Source organism: Cebus imitator, unplaced genomic scaffold (genome assembly GCF_001604975.1).
Source record: "Cebus imitator isolate Cc_AM_T3 unplaced genomic scaffold, Cebus_imitator-1.0 Scaffold427, whole genome shotgun sequence".
NCBI lineage: Eukaryota > Metazoa > Chordata > Mammalia > Primates > Cebidae > Cebus > Cebus imitator.
In genome coordinates, this window is record NW_016107742.1 from 977,021 (window position 1) to 997,718 (window position 20,698).

General features: G+C 47.5%; 1 protein-coding gene across 3 annotated transcripts in view; it reads right to left on the minus strand.

The window, feature by feature from the left end:
• Window positions 1–13,647, minus strand: part of IQGAP3 (IQ motif containing GTPase activating protein 3) — a 45,967-nt gene extending 32,320 nt beyond the window's left edge. For 2 of the 3 annotated variants that reach the window (XM_017510018.2, XM_037731879.1), the window contains exons 1-11: window positions 13,554–13,647; window positions 10,574–10,661; window positions 7,252–7,408; window positions 6,899–6,976; window positions 5,422–5,498; window positions 4,572–4,639; window positions 4,369–4,482; window positions 3,950–4,128; window positions 3,423–3,510; window positions 2,699–2,862; window positions 1,834–1,921 (exon numbers count right to left, since the gene is read on the minus strand). In XM_017510018.2, the coding sequence (XP_017365507.1) occupies window positions 1,834–1,921; window positions 2,699–2,862; window positions 3,423–3,510; window positions 3,950–4,128; window positions 4,369–4,482; window positions 4,572–4,639; window positions 5,422–5,498; window positions 6,899–6,976; window positions 7,252–7,408; window positions 10,574–10,661; window positions 13,554–13,590 (1,138 nt within the window). In that variant the 5' untranslated portion in view covers window positions 13,591–13,647. The remainder of the gene's footprint in view (window positions 1–1,833; window positions 1,922–2,698; window positions 2,863–3,422; window positions 3,511–3,949; window positions 4,129–4,368; window positions 4,483–4,571; window positions 4,640–5,421; window positions 5,499–6,898; window positions 6,977–7,251; window positions 7,409–10,573; window positions 10,662–13,553) is intronic. The other variant, XM_037731878.1, reaches the window with a different exon arrangement.
• Window positions 13,648–20,698: the final 7,051 nt, after the last annotated feature.

Sequence of the window (20,698 nt, forward strand, 5' to 3'; positions counted from 1 at the left end):
AAAAAAAAAAAAAAAAAAAAAAAAAAAAAAAAGAAGCAATTTGTCAGGCCTAGAAATTGAGTAGCTCAGCATGTAACACAGAGTGGCTGCCATGGCAGAGGGTGAATTCCTAAGGTAGTGAGCACGAGATTGACAGGTGGCTACGGAGCGTAACTAAGATGAGGTTAGTCAGGGGGCTCTAGGGACCAAGGCTTGATGACAGCACAGAAGAATAAGGAACCAACTCCATGGTGGAGCCGTTTACTGCAAAGGGCAGCAGTAAGCTTAAGAGGGGCTGTGGTGCCTCATTGTAGTCTGAGTTTACAAACTCTGGGGCCTGTAAAATGCCAAGCAGATACGGGCACTGGCATCAAGGAAAGCACAATCTACTGGGAAGAACTAAGAATACCAAAGTACCTACAGTGCGCCCCTGTCATGTCATGTTAGAAGTCCACCTCCCCCCACCCCCACACAATGCTATGGCAGTGCAGGGGAGGAGGGATTCTGGCTGGGAGAGAGCAGGAAGACTTCACAGAAGAGGAAGCCTTGGAGATAGCTCTGGAGAATGTTTTCACCTGCTTATCAACAGGTGAGAATGTGGGAGAAACGTTACCCAGAGGACCAGAGGCCCAGTGGTGGGAAAGGCTGGAGGGCAATCTAGGAAGAACAGATTGTTTGCTCCGCTGAACTGGGTGGAATGTGAACAGAAGAGCTGGGAAAGGGCTTATCTGCCAGGACAAGGAGATAGGACTAAAGTGTGGGCTAAATAATGGAAGAACCCATGAAGGTCTGAAGATGTTCAACAAGGGAGATAAGATCAGATCTGTGCTTCAGAGATTACTCTGGCAGCAGCAATCAGGAATGAACTGAGCGGATTAGGCAAGCAGCCAGTCAGGAGTGGCCTGGGGACTACCGCAAGCTAGTGAGTGTCGGAAAGCTCTGTTAGACAAAGGTAAATGGTTACTGAGCAACCTCTAAACCTGACAGCAAGTCCAGACTTAGGCATGCAACTGTCAACAGGTCTAGTGTCCATGGGCTACTGCATTTTGCCTCAGCACTCTGTTTCTCTTCAGACTTGCAGTGCATATTGATTTCTTGGAGAAAGACAATTAATAACTCACATTCTTGTAATAAAGAATCCCATTCATGGCCGGGCGCAGTGACTCATGCCTGTAATCCCAGCACTTTGGGAGGCCAAGACAGGCAGATTACTTGAGTCCAGGAGTTCAAGACCAGCCTGGCCAACACAAAGAACCCCACCTCTACTAAAAATACAAAAATTAACCTGCCGTGGTGGCAGGTGGCTGTCAACCCAGCTACTTGGGAGACTGAGGCATGAGAATACTTTGAACCCAGGAAGTGGAGGTTGCAGTGAGCCAGGATTGCGTCACTGTACTCCAGCCTGGGCAACGGAGTGAAGCTCTGTCTCAAACAAAAACTAAAAACAAAAAAGAATTATATTTGTATATAATGTTTTTAAGGGAAACTGAGTTAGAAGACGAGTTTCTTGCTCATATTCCGGAAAATTACTACATTTCAGAAGCCAAAGGAATTCAAGCAGGTTAAAACTGTCAAAATTACAGGCAAATTGCCTGGAAGAAAACTGCCTGTCCCAGGAGATCAGCCCAGTGCAGTACTGGCATGTCATTATCTCTAAGGCCTTAATGAAGTTATCTATAGTGTCCCCGCAGGCAGCAGGAATAGAGCAGATTAAGTGAGGGGAGAAGTCCCCAGCCAGGCTGGGAAACAGCAGCAGTGTGTATTGCCCAATACGGAAGCAAGCAAAGAGGTGGGATGCTCTTCTAAGAGTCAGAGATAAGCCCAGAGCAGGCCTCAGACCTGGGGATGACTTACTGACTTGTTCCTGATCACCCTTTGTGTTGGCTGCAGCCACACCAGCCTGGACTTCCTCCTTTTCCAGAAGCTCCATCAGGCCCAGCTCCTAAGAGAGGGAAGAGATACAGCAGAATGGAGTCCTCCTGGGGCCATCACCATGATTTAGGAGCTGCCAGCATGAGCTCCCAGGTCTACCCAGCCACCTACCCTCAATAATACTACCTCTCCTCTTTAGTCAGGCTCATCCATCCCTATTAACCCTTTTTTTTGAGAGGGAGTCTCGCTCTGTCGCCCAGGCTAGAGTGCAGTGACACAAACTTGGCTCACTGTAACCTCCGCCTCCTGGGTTCAAGTGATTCTCCTGCCTCAGCCTCCCCAGTAGTTGGATTACGGGTACCTGCCACCACACCTGGCTAATTTTTGTATTTTTAGTAGAGAGGGGTTTCACCATATTGGCCAAGCTGGTTTTGAACTCCTGACCTCAAGTGATCCACCCATCTCAGCCTCCCAAAGTGCTGGGATTACAGGCATGAGCCACGGCAACCAGCCTTATTAACTCATCTTTAACCTTTCTTGCTCAGCAAGCATCTAAAATAACAACATAGACAATATGAATAGTGTCAGGGGAAAGTCAACTGGGTTGAAAACAAGATTGCTAAGTGGAGGCAACAGTTCAGCAATGGGGGAGCACATTACTGCCTATGGGACTATCCTGGTCAGTCTGGGGGACTCTCAGGGACAGAAGCCAATCAGTCTGGTCTACTAGAAACACGTAGGTAGCACTTACAGGATAAAAAGGACCAATAGTGGTGAGGCCTGAGTAAGAGGCCCTCTCCCATCCTATAGTCACATAGAGGGTGTGGCAGATAATAGACAGGCTAACCTGTGCCTTCTGCTCTCTGTCTGAGCTCAACTGCTCCATGTACCAGTCAGCAAAGTCTCTCCTCACCCCTTGCAGGGCCAGGGCAGGGTCTTGAAGGGCCTTGAGCAAGGCTTCAGGACTCTGTCTTTCCAGGGCATCATCAACAACTTCTAGAGCCCCATGGACTGAAAAAAACCAAAATTCCATAATGGACAGTGTGAGAAAGCCACCTCCCATAATCCCCCAGTCCAGCCTTAGGAATGTGCCCTCTTCCTGCCTGCCCAGAGTCAACCCCATCCTTTCCACCTTGGCTCCTGGGCCCATTCAGTTCAGTCCAAATTCTTCAGCTTGGTCTTCACAGCCTTCTCACTTCACCACCTCAGACCCCAAGGATATCCTTACCCAAACAGGCAAATGCCCACCCATCCTGAGCCTTCACACAGCTCCTACCCAGATTCCCCCCATCCTCATGTATTTTCCACACTGCCCCTCTCGAAGGGCCCCAGTCTGCATCAAGAGCTGCTCCTCTTCATGGTTCTCCATTCAGACAGAAGCTTCCTGGACATGGACCGCTTCTCAGAAAGCAGCGCACATACTCCTTGGAATCTGATCTTTCCCCGAGGCAAGGCTTGGCCCAAGTGAGACCGCAGGGCTTTCTGGTTCGAGAGAAGCTATCCCCAAACATCCCAGTGCAGGGGCTTACCCTGAGGGCACCCCTAAACCACTCCCGGCCGATCTCTCTTACCGTTGACATGGTTGATATTGCCCTGGATTTCAGCCTGAGTTAGGTAGCGGTCATAGATGTCCTGGCTTTCTCTGTCATCCTGCAAAAACTACATTGAGAGGGAACTTGGGGAACCCAATTCAATCTTGTCCTGCTCTTCCCTCCCTGGCTACACCATTTTCTTCTTCTGGGGACCTTCCCAAGGCCAAATTCAGGAAACTGTGGGGTCTAAACATCTGGCACTGACACAATTAAGCCAAACCAACCTTTGGAACCTCCAGTCCAATCTCATTCTGTTCTACATTCCAGAGCCCCTCTCAGGCTTCCCTGAAGATCATCCCCCAAGAACCTCTTCTCCAGTCTTCTCTTCTGAATTCTCATCATTCTCCCAAGTTTCTTTCCTATTTATCTAAAATCACTGACAAGTTACGGTTTCTCTAAGAAGCAATTCTGGATCCTAGAGACATGACAGATAGGAGTGCTGGTTTCACTTGAGACTTTCCAGCCACTCAACTTTTTGGCCCCGGCACCCCAAGACTACTCCTTACATGGTTCCTGGCATTGGCTGCCTTCTCCATCTTGGCCTGGGCCAGTATCTCCTGGTAGATGGCGGCCAGAGGCTCTCGGAGATTCCCCAGAAGAGCACTGGGATTCTGCAAGGCAGCCAGGGTGTCCTCCACTACCCCTCGCTCCACTGCTTCATTGATGGCAAGAACAGCTGCATGGACTGGGAGCGGGGCATGAAAACAAGGTCAGGAGACCAGAGTGAACCCCAGATCGGAGCACAACCAGTAGGAGGCCACTCTGACATCACTCTTTTTCCCACCCTCAGGGGCCAGGCAAAGCAGGTAGCCTGATGGCCCTACCTGTAGTGAGGGGTGGCCAGAATCCATTCAATGGCTGTGAGGCTTGAAGACCTCCCACACCCACTGAGCCTACTCTTGGCAGGGCAGAGTCCAGTCCTTACCTGCAGCCTCATCCACCGAGAGCTCATTGGCCAGGATGCCCCCGATCTTGCTGAAGGCAGGCAGCTGGAGGCCATATTTGGCCAGTTCAGATGCCATGTTGCTGAGCTCCTCAGCTGCAATGATGCCACAGGTGCCCTTCATCAGGCCCAGAACCCCCAAGACTCTGCCCAGGCTATGCAATCAGGAAAGGAGCTGGGCTTACCTGTAAATTTCACTTTCCCATATAGATCATGTATCTGAGGGGCCAATCCCAGTCGGAAGAGGAAGAGACTAGGAGGAAATGGAAGGCATTGGAAGGCACTGGGGCCAATTCATTTCAACACTCTGCCCATGATGGGTTTGAAGAAGATACTAGGGGACCTGGAGATGAAGACCACTCAGCATGTGCTCTCAAGTCACTCCCAACCCACAGAAATATGACCTTAAATCAGCCCAAGGAAAATGCTGCAGAAGGTAAATAAGATGGTGTTGGGGGTCTGAGGGGACTGGAAAGGCTTCACAGAGAAGGCCAAATTGCAGTAGCAGGTCACTCAGTGGAGACAGAGGACAGGAGGGGCACAGCAAGCAGATACCTGCTGAGCTAAGGCACAGGAGCACAAAAGGACATGGGAAGTGAAGTCAGAAAGAGACGACATGGTGAACACAAGGAACTGACAAATCACTTACTGTGATTTAGCCAAATGGTTGCTGATGGCATTCTCTAAGTAGGACCAAAGAGCCTATGCCATTTACACTAAGTGGCTGGCATGTGTTGCTCTCGATAGGTCCTGTTCTGATTCCTTTATGCCCAGTCACAAACTGAAGGCCCCACCTTGATACCTTCCTGCCTCTGCTATCCTGCCTGCCCTACCCCTTCACCCACATAGGCCATACATAACTGTGCCCACAGACATGCACACAAATCTAAACACAGTTCTGTAAATTGGAAAGCTCACTCTCCTGAGCAGTGCTCCCTGTGGTCTACCCTTCATCCTTCTTGCTGTGTTTGTTCCGTTGATTGTTGGTCACATCCACCTAGAGGAACCTGGGTGATAAAATTTGAGGTTTCTCACCTGAGAGCATGGATGCAGTAGACTACCCGGGGCATATTCTTTTTGTCATAGATGTCCGTGGTCTCTGGGAAGAAAGTCTAGAGGGGAAATCAGCCAGTTACTGCCATTGGAAACCTTTAAGCAGCACCAGATATGGAGAGGGGGTGCCAAGTAATGGGTCTTCCTCTCCAACCTGAGATGTGTGCTCCCTTGTTACCTGGGGTGTCTAGGTCAGTCTCCCCCAACCATTTCAAGTCAGCCTAGTATAAAAGAAAGGCACTGGGATGCATACTAAGCCGAGGCTCAGCCACAGACACACAGTCCTAGGGTGCCCTGGATTGACCAAACACCAGAGAGGGCTATCAAGGTTACGGGATATAAGCCATCTCCTCCAAAAACAATAACTACAAAGTCAGACACCCAGCTGTCTTCCAGATGTCTACAGTGAGACTGCATGCCTCACTTTAGACTCTTGCCAGAAAGGTGGTTTGCTGTAGAGCTGGCCTACTCCCATGGAGGGCCCAATGAAGCATATATTGTCAAGGACCACAAAAGTGTCAGGCTGTTATCCCTGTCTCCAAGCCAGCGGCTTCTGACCAATGAGAGCCCTTCGAAGAACGGAGTGGTACCACGTATGGCTTCTCAATGCACCTGACAACTGTAATGAGGCCTAACCTCAATATATCTTGGTTACATTTAGGTTCACAATAATGAACCAAATCTAGAGACCTAGAGTGTTCCAGTCCCACTGAAGACACATGACTTCTATTGCTTCTGCCTCCCATGAAAGTGTCTTTTTTCTTTGTACCGTTCCTTCAAATAAAGAAATTTGGTAGCCAAAAAAAAAAAAAAAAAAAAGAAAGTGTCTTTTTTTTTTAACTGCTGTTTCCTGTCTTATAGTTCCTTTCTACAGCAAAGAAAAACAAAGCAGAAAGAAACCATACATTGCAGAATCCTATCATGCCTTCATTTGTATAGCTCTTCACAATTCACAAAGGGAGTTCACACAGACCACATGATCCTCCTGGCAACATTGTAAGGTAGACAGGGCAAGGCTCACTATCCCTGTTTTACAGATGAGTAGCAAACTGAGGTTCAAAGAGTGAAACCATGTGTCCAGCTTTGGTTTTGGACCTAGGCTGCTAACTTGAAGTCGTCTACTACCTAGAGATGTGTATACCCTTGCTTCACACTGTGAACTTTGGTGGAGACAGGGCTGGCCAATATAAGTACGACATAGGAGGCCCCCACTGCATAATGGGAACCATGCCACACAGGCCATGGAAACTTCATCTCCTTTCATCCACAGGGAAGAGGAGGCAGAGAAAAAATAACCTGGTTCAAAGACACATAGCCCTAAGGAACTGTTCTCTTAGATGAGTTAGTTTAAAAGACACATGGAAATAGAGCTAAAGGGCCCAGGGAGATAAAGCATGGGATTGTGGGGGGTGGCTGGTAAGGAGTAAAGATGAATACCAATCGTCAGGCCCAATATTACCGAAGGCAGACCGATGTGGGCTATTGCAGACAGCCAAAAGTTGATGTTGTCTGTGTGACGGAAATGTAAGCCAGTTGCCTGAAAGGGAAAGAAAAAGAAAATCTATTTCCACAGTTCTCAGCACTCCATACAGGTAAAGCCCAGACCACAGCTTAAAGATTCAGGAGAGAAGGGCAGAGGGGAACCAGAGGACCCCATGCTATGGATTTTCCATCCCTACCAGGACAGAGAAATAACCTCCACTTTTATCCAGATTTAGACAATAAGTTATGTGGTCACCCTACCCTCACAGCTTTGAGGAAATGGAATAGTTTGAGAGAAAGAAGGTAGAAGGTGGGGTCCAATCCTCCCACCTGGTACCGCAGCTGCTCCACATCATAGATTTTCTTCAAGGGAACCACGGAGGGTGCAAAACAGTGGCCCAGCTTGGCCAGCAGCACTCCATTCCGAAGGCTCTCCTCCAGCTCCACTGAGGAAGGAAGCTCCTCCTTCAGGCAGGCCTCCATCCAGCTACAAACATGAGAGCACCTTCTCACGAACTCTGGTAGACCACAGTGATTTATTCTAACTATAGAACTTCCCTCTCTCCCTCCTTTCATGTGGTCCCTGACCCTCCTCTGCCTCCTGTTCCGGCCCTACCCCCAACTCCCCTCTCTGCCCATTGCCTGGCTGTTCCCACCTTCTCCCAGGCTGCTCCAAATATCTGGATTGTCCAACCCTCAATCCCACCCACCTCAGGAAATCTTCCTTGACAGATCCTGAACCTGCCTATCTTCAGTGAGGCTTAACTGTTACATAGGTTCTCACTCAGTCTAGTTACATCTTTGACTGTTAAACCAAATTGAATCTGCTCACTTCTTTCATTCTGCGTTGTTGTCTGAGAACCTGGGTGCAGAAAGGTCTTGTCTGCCTGAATGATCTACATGGCTCATAACCCAGCTTTAATGATGATGAGAGTAGTGGGGCTGATGGAAGGGGTGCAGCACAAAGGGACAGAAAGATCACAGCTCTTGGAGTTTGAAGGCCTGCTTTCCACATTATCTCCCCTACTTTACCTCTGTGAGCCTCAGTTGCACAATTTGCAAAATGAGGATAATGCCACCTGTACTTCCTTCAGTGGGCAGCTGCCAGGATCAAATGAGCTAATGAATGTGAAAACACTTTGAATATAAATGTAAAGTATTATTATTGCTGATGGTTGTATGAGGAAGACATTAAAGTCTCCTCAGAGAGATGGGGTCTAATTGGAAAGTATCCATTTCCAAACAGAGAGCCAGTCACACATTGTTTCATACCTTCCCTGCCTTAGACACCTGATTTTTCCTGATTGCCCCATCCTACTGACTTCCCTGAAGAACATTAAAAGTATCCTGTTGATTAAAAGCAAAGAATTAAGTATGCATCCTGCTTTTCCTGCACGGATTGAATTTTAGGGTAACCAAATAGTCCTAAGATGATGAGAAAAAGTTATTTAGAATTTCAGCTAGTAAATATGGAAGAAATGACAGAACAAGAAAATAGTCATTTTGCACCCTTGGTAAAATAATAAATTCTGATGTGGACCAACAATGAATGAAGAAGGCATTAGATGAAAAGTTAATGGGAAATTTTATGACGTGTAAATCAGGTTGGCTTCACCTAAACTCCCAGATTGAATTTAGCATCACTGAAAATGGAACAAGCAGACACTGTCTGCTATAAGATGTGATATGGAACACGTATCTTACATAAGTTATATATCACATATTTTAGACACACGCATTGCAGTATATAGGAGTAAAAGGATGTGAGTGGGGGAAAAAACCCAACACCAACACTAATGAAGACTTGTCAAAAATGTTTTTTTGTTTTTGTTTTTATGAGACGATGTCTCACTTTTTCGACCAGACTGGAGTGTAGTGGCATGATCTCAGCTCACTGCAACCTCTGCCTCCTGGGTTCAAGTGATTCTCCTGCTTTAGCCTCCAAAGTAGCTGGGATTACGGGCATGCACCACGGTGCCCAGCTAATTTTTGTATTTTTTGTAGAGACGGGGTTTCACCATGTTGGCCAGGCTGGGCTCAAACTCCTGACCTCAGGTGATCCGTCTACCTCAGCCTCCCAAAGTGCTGGGATTAAAGGCATGAGCCACTGCACCCATCCAGGTTTTTTTTGGCTTTTAAAAAAATTTTTTTAAATTTAATTTTATTTATTTATATATTTTGAGACTGAGTCTCGCTCTATCGCCAGGCACCAGGCTGGAGTGCAGTGGCACAATCTTGGCTCATTGAAGCCTCCTTGACCTCCCAGGTTTAAGCAATCCTCCTTCCTCAGCCCCCCAAGTAGCTGGGACTATGGGTGCATGCCACCATGCCTGGCTAATTTTTGTATTTTTTGTAGAGATGGGGTTTCGCCATGTTGCTTGTCAAAAATGTTGAACCTAAATCTAATTAAGCCAACAATTCATTTATAGGAAATACAGAGTGTAGAGGAACAAGCTGAATGACATAAAAAAGCAATTAGATAACAATCTCTAAAAAAAAAAAGAAGAGAAAAAAGAGACAAAATGTAGGATATTCTTTAGGAAAAATGACAGTTGTCTTCAGCAAATCAATAATATAATGAACTGAAAAAGGGAGATGGGCTGCTCTAGATTAAATAAGACTTAAGACACATACAAGCAGATGTAATTAGTGAACTTTTTGGATCATTATTTGAATAAGATAACTGTAAAAACAGTTTTTTGTTTTTTTTTAAGACAAGCAAAAAAATTTTAAAGTGGCCTGGGTATTGATCTTCCAAGGATTAACTAAAGCTATTATAATGGCATTGTGGTTATGTAAGCAAATGTCCACATATTTTGGAGATATGTATTACATTTATAGGGGATAAAATGTTGTGACTGAGATTTGCTTTAAAAAAAAAAAAAAAAATTAAAGGCTGGGGCACAGTGGCTCACACCTGTAATCCCAGCACTTTGGGAGGCCCAGGCGGGAGGATCAGCTGAGGTCAGGAGTCCAAAATAGCCTGGCCAACGTGGTGAAATCCTGCCTCTACTAAAAATAAAAAAATTGCTGGGCGCGGTGGCTCAAGCCTGTAATCCCAGCACTTTGGGAGGCCGAGGCGGGTGGATCACGAGGTCAAGAGATCGAGACCATCCTGGTCAACATGGTGAAACCCCGTCTCTACTAAAAATACAAAAAATTAGCTGAGCATGGTGGTGTGTGCCTGTAATCCCAGCTACTCAGGAGGCTGAGGCAGGAGAATTGCCTGAACCCAGGAGGCGGAGGTTGCGGTGAGCCGAGATCGCGCCATTGCACTCCAGCCTGGGTAACAAGAGCGAAACTCCATCTCAAAAAAAAAAAAAAAAAAATTAGCCAGGCATGGTGGCATGTGCCTGTAGTCCCAGCTACTCGGGAGGCTGAGGCAGAAGAATCGCTTGGACCTGGGAGGCGGCGGTTGCAGTGAGCCAAGATTACACCACTGTACTCCAGCCTGGGCAACAGAGTGAGGCTAAATCTCAAAAAAAAAAAAAAAAAAAAAAAAAATTAAATTAAATTAAAAAGCTATTTCAACTTGCCCTTTCCCACAGCATGGACTCTTGATCTGTTGCATTTACTTTGGGGGCAGATGCCTAGGGTGAGGGGTGGTGGAAAGGGAGATCAGAAAGAGTCCATCTTCATGGACTCTGCTCACCGCTTGGCTTCCTCCAGCCGGCACAGGTATTGATAGGCAACATTCTGCCGCCTCTGCTCATCCATCTCTTCAGCTGTGAGGCGTTCATCTGAGGAGTTAAATGGGTAAGGTCAATGAAGAGAGCATTAGAGGGGCCTTAGCACTGAAGCTTTTTCTTAACAGACTTGCTTAGGCAACCCTGCTCAGAGACCTGAAGCATCTCCCATGTGTCCCTCCTTTTCTTCCCAGGATATCCTTAACAGGCAACCTCCTCCTGTAGTGGAAGCATTTCTCTTTCCTCTGCAGCTATCTTCCTGTCCTCTCCCTCTTCAAGACTACTCATGGCCCTTCCCTCAGTACGTCCCAGCTGGGACATCCAGAGTCTTCCTTGGCTTGAAGCTTAACTCCTTTTCTTATCCCTAATTAGACTGACTTCTCCAAGAAGTGGACTTGTGTCATCCTTGTTGGTTACTCTCTCAGAGGTGAGGTACTAGAACCAACCAGGATTGACTGATTCATTCATCAATACCTCCTTTATGTCAGGCACTGGACTAGCAGAACACCCCCCCCCCAGCTGTTTTTTTTTTTCCAGGAACACATGCACTTTATTGAACGTCATTGTAAAAAAGTGTGTGAGGATAAAGGGCTGATGCAGGACTCGGCTCGGGACAGGGCAAGGAATAGAAGGTGGAGTATGTGGGAAACAGGAGTAGACCCCTACTCTTAAGAAATGTAGAAATAAAGGCCTGCATGGTGGCTCATGCCTGCAATCCCAGCACTTCTGGAGGCTGAGGCAGGTAGATCACTTGAGCCCAGGAGTTTGAGAACATGCTGGGCAACATGGTGAGACCCTGTCTTGACAAAAAATACAAAAATTAGCCTGATGTGATGATGCACATCTGTAGTCCCAGCTACTTGGGATGGGGCTGAGGTGGGAAGATCACCTGAGCCCAAGAGGTCCAGGCTGCAGTGAGCCATGATCATGCCACTGCACTCCAGCCTGGACAACAGAGTTATTACTGGGTTTTTGTTTTGTTTTTGAAACAGGGTGTCACTCTGTTGCCCGGGCTGGAGTGCAGTAGTGCGATCACAGCTCACTGCAGCCTTGACCTCCTGGGCTCCGGTGATCCTCCCACCTCAGGCCTCCATCCCCAAATGGCTGGGACCACAGGTGCGCACCACCGCATCTGGCTAATTCTTGTATTTTTGGTTGAGACTGGGTCTCGCCATGTGGCATAGGCTGGTCTCAAACGATCCTCCTGCCTTGGCCTCCTAAAGTGCTGGGATTATAGGCGTGAGCCACAGTACCCAGCCAAAGATTATTATTAGAAGAGAAAAACATGTAAATAAATAAATCTAATGTGATAAGTATGATTATGGCCCATGAATAAAAGCTATGGAAGCAGCAGAGGAAGCAAAGGATTCTAGCTATGAGCTAGATCTTAAGGAATAAAGAGGCAGAAATATGGGGGAAAGGCAGTCCAACAGAGGGAAAAATGCCACTCACTTCCGAATAAGTGGAAGGATAAAAAACATTTTAAAAGATCACAAAGGTACCTTCACTATCCTTTTGGGTATAGGTCACCTGAGGAGGAAAATAATCTTCAAGCTAAATATAAATGCAGAATACTGATTCTCAAACTCAAGAATAGAGAATCCCTCAAGTGAGACAGCACTCCTAATTTGCCTTAGTCATAGCCTCCCTTAATTCTCCCTTCTCTCCTCTCTCTATTCTCCTTGAGAAACACAATACAAAGTCAAACAGAAAGAGTAAGAGAAAGCTACACACAGTTAGAAAATGAACTCAGAGGGCTTAAAAAAAGGGAGAGCTTAGCCAATCTGATTTTGACTCAGCACTTAATGTCATTCCCAGTCTTTATTCTATTTACTTATATTGCATATTCTGCAATATGATTCAGGGAAGGGCAGGGCTTATTTGAATGAGCAGTTGAGTAAATTAAAACACACGCACACGCGCACACACACACCCCTTCAAATACAGATTTGAAAACACTGGCCAACCACAGGAAAGCCATCGGTTCCTCCAAGGGAGTGTACAAGGAACAAGTGTTGGTTGTTAAGCATGGAAAATAAACCAGTAAGTGAATGACATCACCTCAGAGTTATGAGCTGAGGACTGTGGGCAATGGGAGGGATTTTGTACAAATACATGCTGTCTCAAAAAAAATAAAAACCAAAAAATAGTTTTCCTGTCCTTCTCAGGTCTGGAACTAGTTTTCCTTTAACAGGACACGGACTTTGCTTTTTGAATCCTAATGGAGAGGAAGGGAGGGGTGGAAGAAGGAGCAGGCTGTGACTTTCATTCAGAAAATCAGATAGAACCTTTCTGCCCCTCCCTTCCTTCCAACTCCAGTCTCTCCTTCCTAAAACAGTGTTTTTGAAAGTGTGGCCCAGGGACTACTTTCCTCACATTCACCTGGGGTGAGGGAAGCAGCACAGCGGTGTTTGTTATAAATGCAGATTATGGGCCCCAATCCGGACCTTCTGGAACTGCAGCTCAGGGATAGGTCCCAGGAATCTGCATTTCAAACGAGCTTCCCGGGTAATTTCAGCCCCTAAGTTTGACAGGCATCGTCTGAAAGCGGCATCACAAAGCCGAAGAGTCCCCCAGATCCCTTTAGGCGTCTTGTGCCGTGGCAGCGCTGGGCAAGTACGGTAGCCAGCAGTAACCGCTGAATTTTAAGGATCATTAGGATCACCTACACTCTCCCGACCTCGGAGCTCCAGAACTTAGAAACAGGGAGAACGTTCTTTGCTAGCTTTAAAGCGCAGCACATTCGTCAAGGGGCAATGCGCCGCTCATAGTTCCACTCGGGCCCGCGGCGCCGGGGCTGAGGATTCCCGTCCCACTGAGCAGTCCCACCGCCCTCACCCCTCAGACTCCAAGCCCGACCCCACGCCCCAGTCTCTCAAGGGACGGCCAAGCCCCCCGACCAGCCGCACCACTGCGGGACCCTTCTCCGACCCTTCCGGCACTCACAGGCTGTCCGGCCCGGGACCTCTGCTTTCCTCTCCATGTTCCTCCTTCTTCCAGGTTTGAATCTCCCGCCGTTGAGCCACCGCCCCTCACCGTCGCCACGGCTGGACAGGATACTGCCTGTCCGCACCGCGGAGAACCCTGGGATTTGTAGTTCCAGGCCGCGGAGGCGGGCCACCCAGGTGCTGGAAGAAGAGGAGCCGGCCCGGCTCGGGCCGGCTCCCCTTACAGCAGTTCTTCAGCTTGTTCCTCCCAGACTCTCTCTGCTAAACAGTCTTATTCTAGCTGGTGCCCCTGCCTTTGCCTCTGTCATTTCCACCAGTATTCCCATTAACCCCTACTCTGCTTCCTGTATTCCCGGGCCCAGCTAACTTGTGGGCCTACTTGGCGCTATGCACTAAGATAGGTGATGCGAATGCAGAGATGTATAAGCGCAGGTAATGCTCTAAAAAAGTTTGCTATTCTGGCACGAGTGATAGACGTATAGTGAAATAAATTAGAGGCCGGTGATGCACAGAGGGAGGGGGTCATTGTTGTGATTAAGAGCAGCGAAAGGCAGAGAAGACTTCCTAGTGGAAGTGACAGCTGATTTGGGGTTGAGAAGTGAAAGAGAATTCATCAGGTTGCTGAAGAGAGGCGGTGCAGTCAGTGGAACCAGAGTGTGCAAGAACAAGGAGGTGAGTTTGGAAAGCTAAACTAGGTTCAGCTTTAGAGGAGAACAAAGCTCAATCAAGGAGAGGCAGGAAGGGAGCCTGGAGGCACAGGGCCAGGTCCAGTAGCTCCTTGGGCACCATGCTGGGGCCCTGGCATGGGGTCTGGTGAGCAGTCACCAGCCAAGGAACACTTTCAACATAAGTCAGAGCCAGATTTGTCTTTTATTTATTTTATTTTTTTTTTAAATGGGGTTTCACCATGTTGGTCAGGCTGGTCTTGAACTCCTGACCTCAGGTGATCCACCCGCCTTGGCCTCCAAAGTGCTTGGATTACAGGCGTGAGCCACCACGCCCGGACTCCAGATTTGTCTTTTAAAAAGAGCCATCTTACAGTGGGGAATTGGAAGAAGGTGAGGCTAGGGACACAGACCAGTTGGAAGGCAACTGCAGTAGCACAGAAGCGAGATAATAAGAGCCTGAACTAGGCCGGGTGTGGTGGCTCACACCTGTAACCTCAGCACTTTGGGAGGCTGAGGCAGGTGGATCACCTGAGGTCAGGAGTTTGAGACCAGCCAGGCCAACATGGTAAAACCCCATCACTTGTAAAAATACAAATATTAACCGGGCATGGTGGTGCACGCCTGTGATCCCAGCTACTCGGGAGGCTGATGCAGGAGAATCACTTGAACCTGGGAGGTAGAGGTTGCAGTGAGCCGAGACTGCACCATTTTGCACTCCAGCCTGGGTGACAGAGTGAGACTCCATCTCAAAAAAAAAGAGCCTGAACTAATAAAAAATAATTATGACACCAACAACTATGCTGAAAAAAGTATGATCTGATAGGTTTCCCCATCTTGTATTTCTCCCTTTCCCCTTTCCCCACACTCCATCCAAGCAACCAAATAGTGGGCTAGGCTTATAGCTCGGGCAGGTAGGAGAGGAGAATGTGAAGGAACAGAAAACAGAAATCCATACCTACAGCCTTCAGAGAAACAGAGGAGACTCAGGGGCTGAGACAAAACTGGGAAAAGTACGGTTTGAAGAGAGTGGATGGCCCCCTGAAGACCCGGGGGATTCCCCTTACCTCTCACCAGCTGTGGGAAATAGAGTCTAGATGTTGGTGGCTTCTGGCAAATGGGGTCCCATTCTCTGCTTCCTGGAAGGGACCCTAGGTGTACAGGACCCTGAGAAAGAACAGTTGCATAATGAGCCAGGCAGATAATAGACAGCTTAGCAGAAATTCCCGACCTAGACAGAAAGGAAGTATCTGAATGAATTACTCCCCTCTTCTTCTTGGTCCCTGGGCTTGAAAGGGCCAGGTAGATGGAAAGAAAGAAGGTGTCAGTGGACACCTTTGTGAACAAATGACTGAGGACCAGATGAGCCTCACCTTGGCATAACATATGTCTCCTACTTAGACTCCACCCTGGGGAAAAGGAGGGGGCAAACCCCCAACCAGATTCACCTTGTTTCCATCATCCCAGTGGAATCAGGGCTTGAAACAGAAGTTGAGTAGAGATGAATTTCCTCCACACCAGAGTTATGGAGGAACACAAATATAGTGTTTACTATATGATGGGTACTGTATTTAGCATCATCTTACAAGAACTGTCTTATTTAATCTTTGCAATACAGATTAGAAACTGAGGCTTAGAAAGGTCACACAGCTAATAACCAGTAGAGACTAGAGGTAAATGCAGATAGTCCCACTCCAAACTTGAGTTCTTTTTTTTATTTTTGAGACAAATTCTCACTCTGTCACCCGGGCTGGAGTGCATTGGCATGATCTCGGCTCACTGCAACCTCCACCTCCTGGGTTCAAGCAATTCTCCTACCTCAGCCTCCCAAGCAGCTGGGACTATAGGTCCCCACCACCACACCGGGCTAATTTTTTTGTGTTTTTAGTAGAGATGGGGTTTCACCATGTTGGTCAGGCTGGTCTCAAACTCTGGACCTTGGGTGATCCACCTGCCTCAGCCTCCCGAAGTGCTGGATTATAGGCATGAGCCACCAGGCTTGGCCCAAGCCTGAGTTCTTAACCACTATATATTATACCACCTCCAAGGCATGAGACTGCAGTGCAAAGGGTATACTAGAGGAGAATTTCAAAGACAGAATCAATAGGCTGAGATTGAAAGCCAGAGAAGGAGTCAAGAATGGCTCCTTAGTTTCTGGTTTAGAGACTGGCTTGTTGGCCTACTATTAACACTGAGACCACAGGCAGGGTAGAGTTAGGGAAATGTGAGTTTCACTTGGAGAAATTACATCTACAGGTATACATTTAGAAATGTAACACCATCCATCAGTGGCATTAAAATCACAGGAGTGAGTGAAATGTTCCTGTAAGAGTATATAAAGAAAAGAAAATAGCAAAGGGCAGCATGTTGGGAGACACTAGTATTTTTTTTTTTTTGAGACGGAGTTTCGCTCTTGTTACCCAGGCTGGAGTGCAATGGCGCGATCTCGGCTCACCGCAACCTCCGCCTCCTGGGTTCAGGCAATTCTCCTGCCTCAGCCTCCTGAGTAGCTGGGATTACAAGCACGCGCCACCATGCCCAGCTAATTTTTTGTATTTTTAGTAGAGATGGGGTTTCACCATGTTGACCAGGATGGTCTCGATCTCTTGACCTCATGATCCACCCGCCTCGGCCTCCCAAAGTGGTGGGATTACAGGCTTGAGCCACCGCGCCCGGCGACACTAGTATTTAAAAGGTAGAAAGAGAGCCCAGCAAAGGGGATGGAAACAGAATTTTCGGAGAAGGAGAGAGAGAGCCAGGAGACAGAACATTATGGAAGCCAAGTGAAAAGAGTGCAAGGATGTGGTGGATACAGAAAGGAATCAAACAAGAAAATGATTCCGAAATGATCACTGGGTAACTGGGAGGTCACTGGAGCCTTGGTGAGAACAGTTTCAGTCCCTGCCCTCTCCCTAAATCATCCTCCCTCCTTAAGAGAAGCCTGCAGAGTGAAGGACAACCTGAGCTGCGTATTTGGCCCTGACCAGACTGTGGTAGCATCTTAAAGGCCCAGCTGTGGGCAGAAGCTGCAGACAGCTGGGTTAGCCTGCCTTGGGCATGGGGACTGTGGAACTCAGGACACACCACCCCCAAAATACGACTGTAGACAACTAGAATATGCCACCTCAAAATACACTTCTCTGGCATATTTGAGCAGGTTATTCTGAGAAACTGCAGACACAGGAGTAGCTCTGGAAAGTTGTCTTTTCATACAAAGAAATTGATATCTGTAAAGGACCTCTGTTCACCATGCTCTTCCTTCCCTCACGTTCCGATAACTTGGATCAGCACCATCCCCGAGATGCCCCAACCCCTATTCCTTTCTATAACTTGGGATGCTATATAAATGTCAATCATCTGACCTCTCTTCAAGTCTCATGTGTTCTGGGGCTCCTGTATATCTGCACATATAGTCTTGAACCTTATAACAACATTTTGGTCAACGACAAACCGCATATACAATGGTGGTCCCATAAGATTTTAATAGACCGAAAATATTCCTCTCACCTAGTGATGTGGTAGCCACCCAATGTCTTAGTACAACGCATCACTCATGTGTTTGTGGTGATGCTGGTGTAAACAGACCTACCGTGCTGCCAGTCATATATACATATGCAGTAATGTCCTAGCCTGGATGCAGTGGCTCATACCTGTCATCCTAACTCTTTGGAGGCTGACGCAGGAGGATTATTTGAGCCCAGGAGTTCAAGGCCAACCTGGGCAACATAGTGAGACGCTGTCTCCACAAAAAAATTTAAAAATTAGCTGGGCTTGGTGGCATATGCTTGTAGTCCAGCTAGTCAGGAGGCTAAGTTGGGAGGATTACCTGAGCCTGGGAGGTCGAGGCTGCAGTGGGTTGTGATTGCACCAGTGTACTCCAGCCTGAGTGACAGAAAGAGACTTTATCTCAAAAAAACAAAAAACAAAATCATAAACAAAAAACAGTCATATCCTAGGCCCTCACATTCACTCACCACTCACTCACTCACTTGCCCAGAGCAACTTCTGGTTCTGCAAGCTCCATTCATGGTAAGTGCCCTATACAGGTGTACCATTTTAAATCTCCCTTTTTTTTTTTTTTTTTTTTGAAAGAGTCTCTATCTGTCACCCAGACTGGAGTGCAGTGGTGTGATCTTGGCTCACTGCAGCCTCCACCTCCTGGGTTCAAGCAGTTCTCCCACCTCAACCTCCCAAGTAGCTGGGATTACAGGTGTGTGCCACCACGCATGGCTAATTTTTTAATTTTTAGTAGAAACAGGGTTTCACCATGTTGGTCAGGCTGGTCTTGAACTCCTGGCCTCAAGTGATCCACCTGCCTCAGCTTCCCAAAGTGCTGGGATTACAGGCGTGAGCCACTGTGCCCCACTTAAATCACCTATACCATATCTTTAGGGTAATTTTTCTGTTTAGATATGTTTAGATACACAAATATTATTGCATGACATTTGGTGACAATTTTCTTTTTCTTCTTTTTTTTTTTTTTTTTGAGATGGAGTCTTACTCTGTTGCCCAGGCTGAAGTGCAATGGCACGATCTCGGCTTACTGCAATCTCCACCTTCCAGGTTCAAGCAATTCTCCTGCCTCAGCCTCCTGAGTAGCTGGGATTACAGGTGCCCACCACCACATCCAGCTAATTTTTGTATTTTTAGTAGAGATGGGGTTTCTCCATGTTGGCCAGGCTGGTGTCAAACTCCTGACCTCAGGTGATCTGCCTGCCTTGGCCTCCCAAAGTGCTGGGTTTACAGGTGTGAGCCACTGCACCCCGCCTTGGTGACAGTTTTCAGGAGAGCAACGTGCTGTATAGGTTTGTGGCCTAGGAGCAATAGGCTGTACCAGAGAGCCTGGGTGTGTAGCAGGCTACACCATCTAAGTTTGTGTAAGTACACTCTATGATGTTTGCACAATGACAAAATCACTTAATAATGCATTTCTCAGAACATATCCCTATTGCTAAGTGAAACATGACTGTAATTAAAATGGTTTTTCTCCTGCTAATCTGTCTTATGTCAATTTAATTTGTAGCCCAGGCAAAGAATCTAGAAGGGTAGAGAGAAGCCATTTTTCACTCCATCACAGCACCATCTATAGCACCCAGCACTATGCCTGCACATAACAGGCATTTAGTAAACGCTGCAGGCCAAATGCAGGTGAGCCCCATCGCTTCATAATTTTGTTTCTAGCAAAGTCCTCTTTACTTAAAAGAGGCCTTTCCCTAGGCAATGAGGATATTTGCTTTCTGATGCAGGCCACCCTTGGTGAACTGGGACATTATATTCCCATCATCCTGGGGCCTGCTGTCCTCTCATTAAGCAGAACCTGTAGGTCGCGGATCAGTGGAGTGGGAAAAAGTCTAGGGGGAGTCTCTACTGATCTCCAGGCCTTTCCTGACTATCAGTTTTTCACGCTGTTCCCAAATGTGAAACCACCACACAGAAGCACAGTATGTAAGAGAGAGAGAGAGAGTGTGTGTGTGTGTGTGTGGAGAGAGAGAAGAGAGAAATGGTTCACTTTCAGGACAGCTCAAGCCCCATTAAAGCTTGCAATCACAAGTCAAGTCAGGTGTAGTCTGTAGCACTTTGGGATGCCAAGGTAGGTAGGAGAATCATTTGAGCTCAGGAGTTTGAGACCATCCTGGGCAACATATCAAAACCCCATCTCTACAAAAATCATCATAATAATAATTAGCCAGGTGTGGTGGCACATACCTGTAGTCCAGCTACTCAGGAGGCTGAGGTGGGAGGATCACTTGAGCCCAGGAGGTAGAGGCTGCAGTGAGCTATGCTCATGTTACTGCACTCCAGCCTAGATGACAGAGCAAGACTCTGTCTCAAAAAACAAAAACAAAAACAAGGGCCGGGCGCGGTGGCTCAGGCCTGTAATCCCAGCACTTTGGGAGGCCGAGGCGGGTGGATCATGAGGTCAAGAGATCGAGACCATCCTGGTCAACATGGTGAAACCCAGTCTCTACTAAAACTACAAAAAATTAGCTGGGCATGGTGGCGCGTGCCTGTAGTCCCAGCTACTCAGGAGGCTGAGGCAGGAGAATTGCCTGAACCCAGGAGGCGGAGGTTGCGTTGAGCCGAGATCGCGCCATTGCACTCCAGCCTGGGTAACAAGAGTGAAACTCCGTCTCAAAAAAAAAAAAAAAAAAAAAAAAAAAAAAATCTTGCAATCACACAGTGTAGTGGAAGGGACCCTAGGCTAATCACCGGAATCAAAAAACCTAGAGTTGGCCGGGTGCAGTGGCTCATGCCTGTAATCGCAGCACTTTGGAAGGCCAAGGCGGGCAGGTCCCCTGAGGTCAGGAGTTCAAGACCAACCTGGCCAACATGATGAAACTCAGTCTCTACAAAAATGCAAAAATTAGCCAGGTGTGGTGGCGGGTGTCTGTAATCCCAGCTACTCGGAAGGCTGAGGCAGGAGAACCGCTTGAATCCAGGAGGCAGAGGTTGCAGTGAGCTGAGAGCATGCCACTGC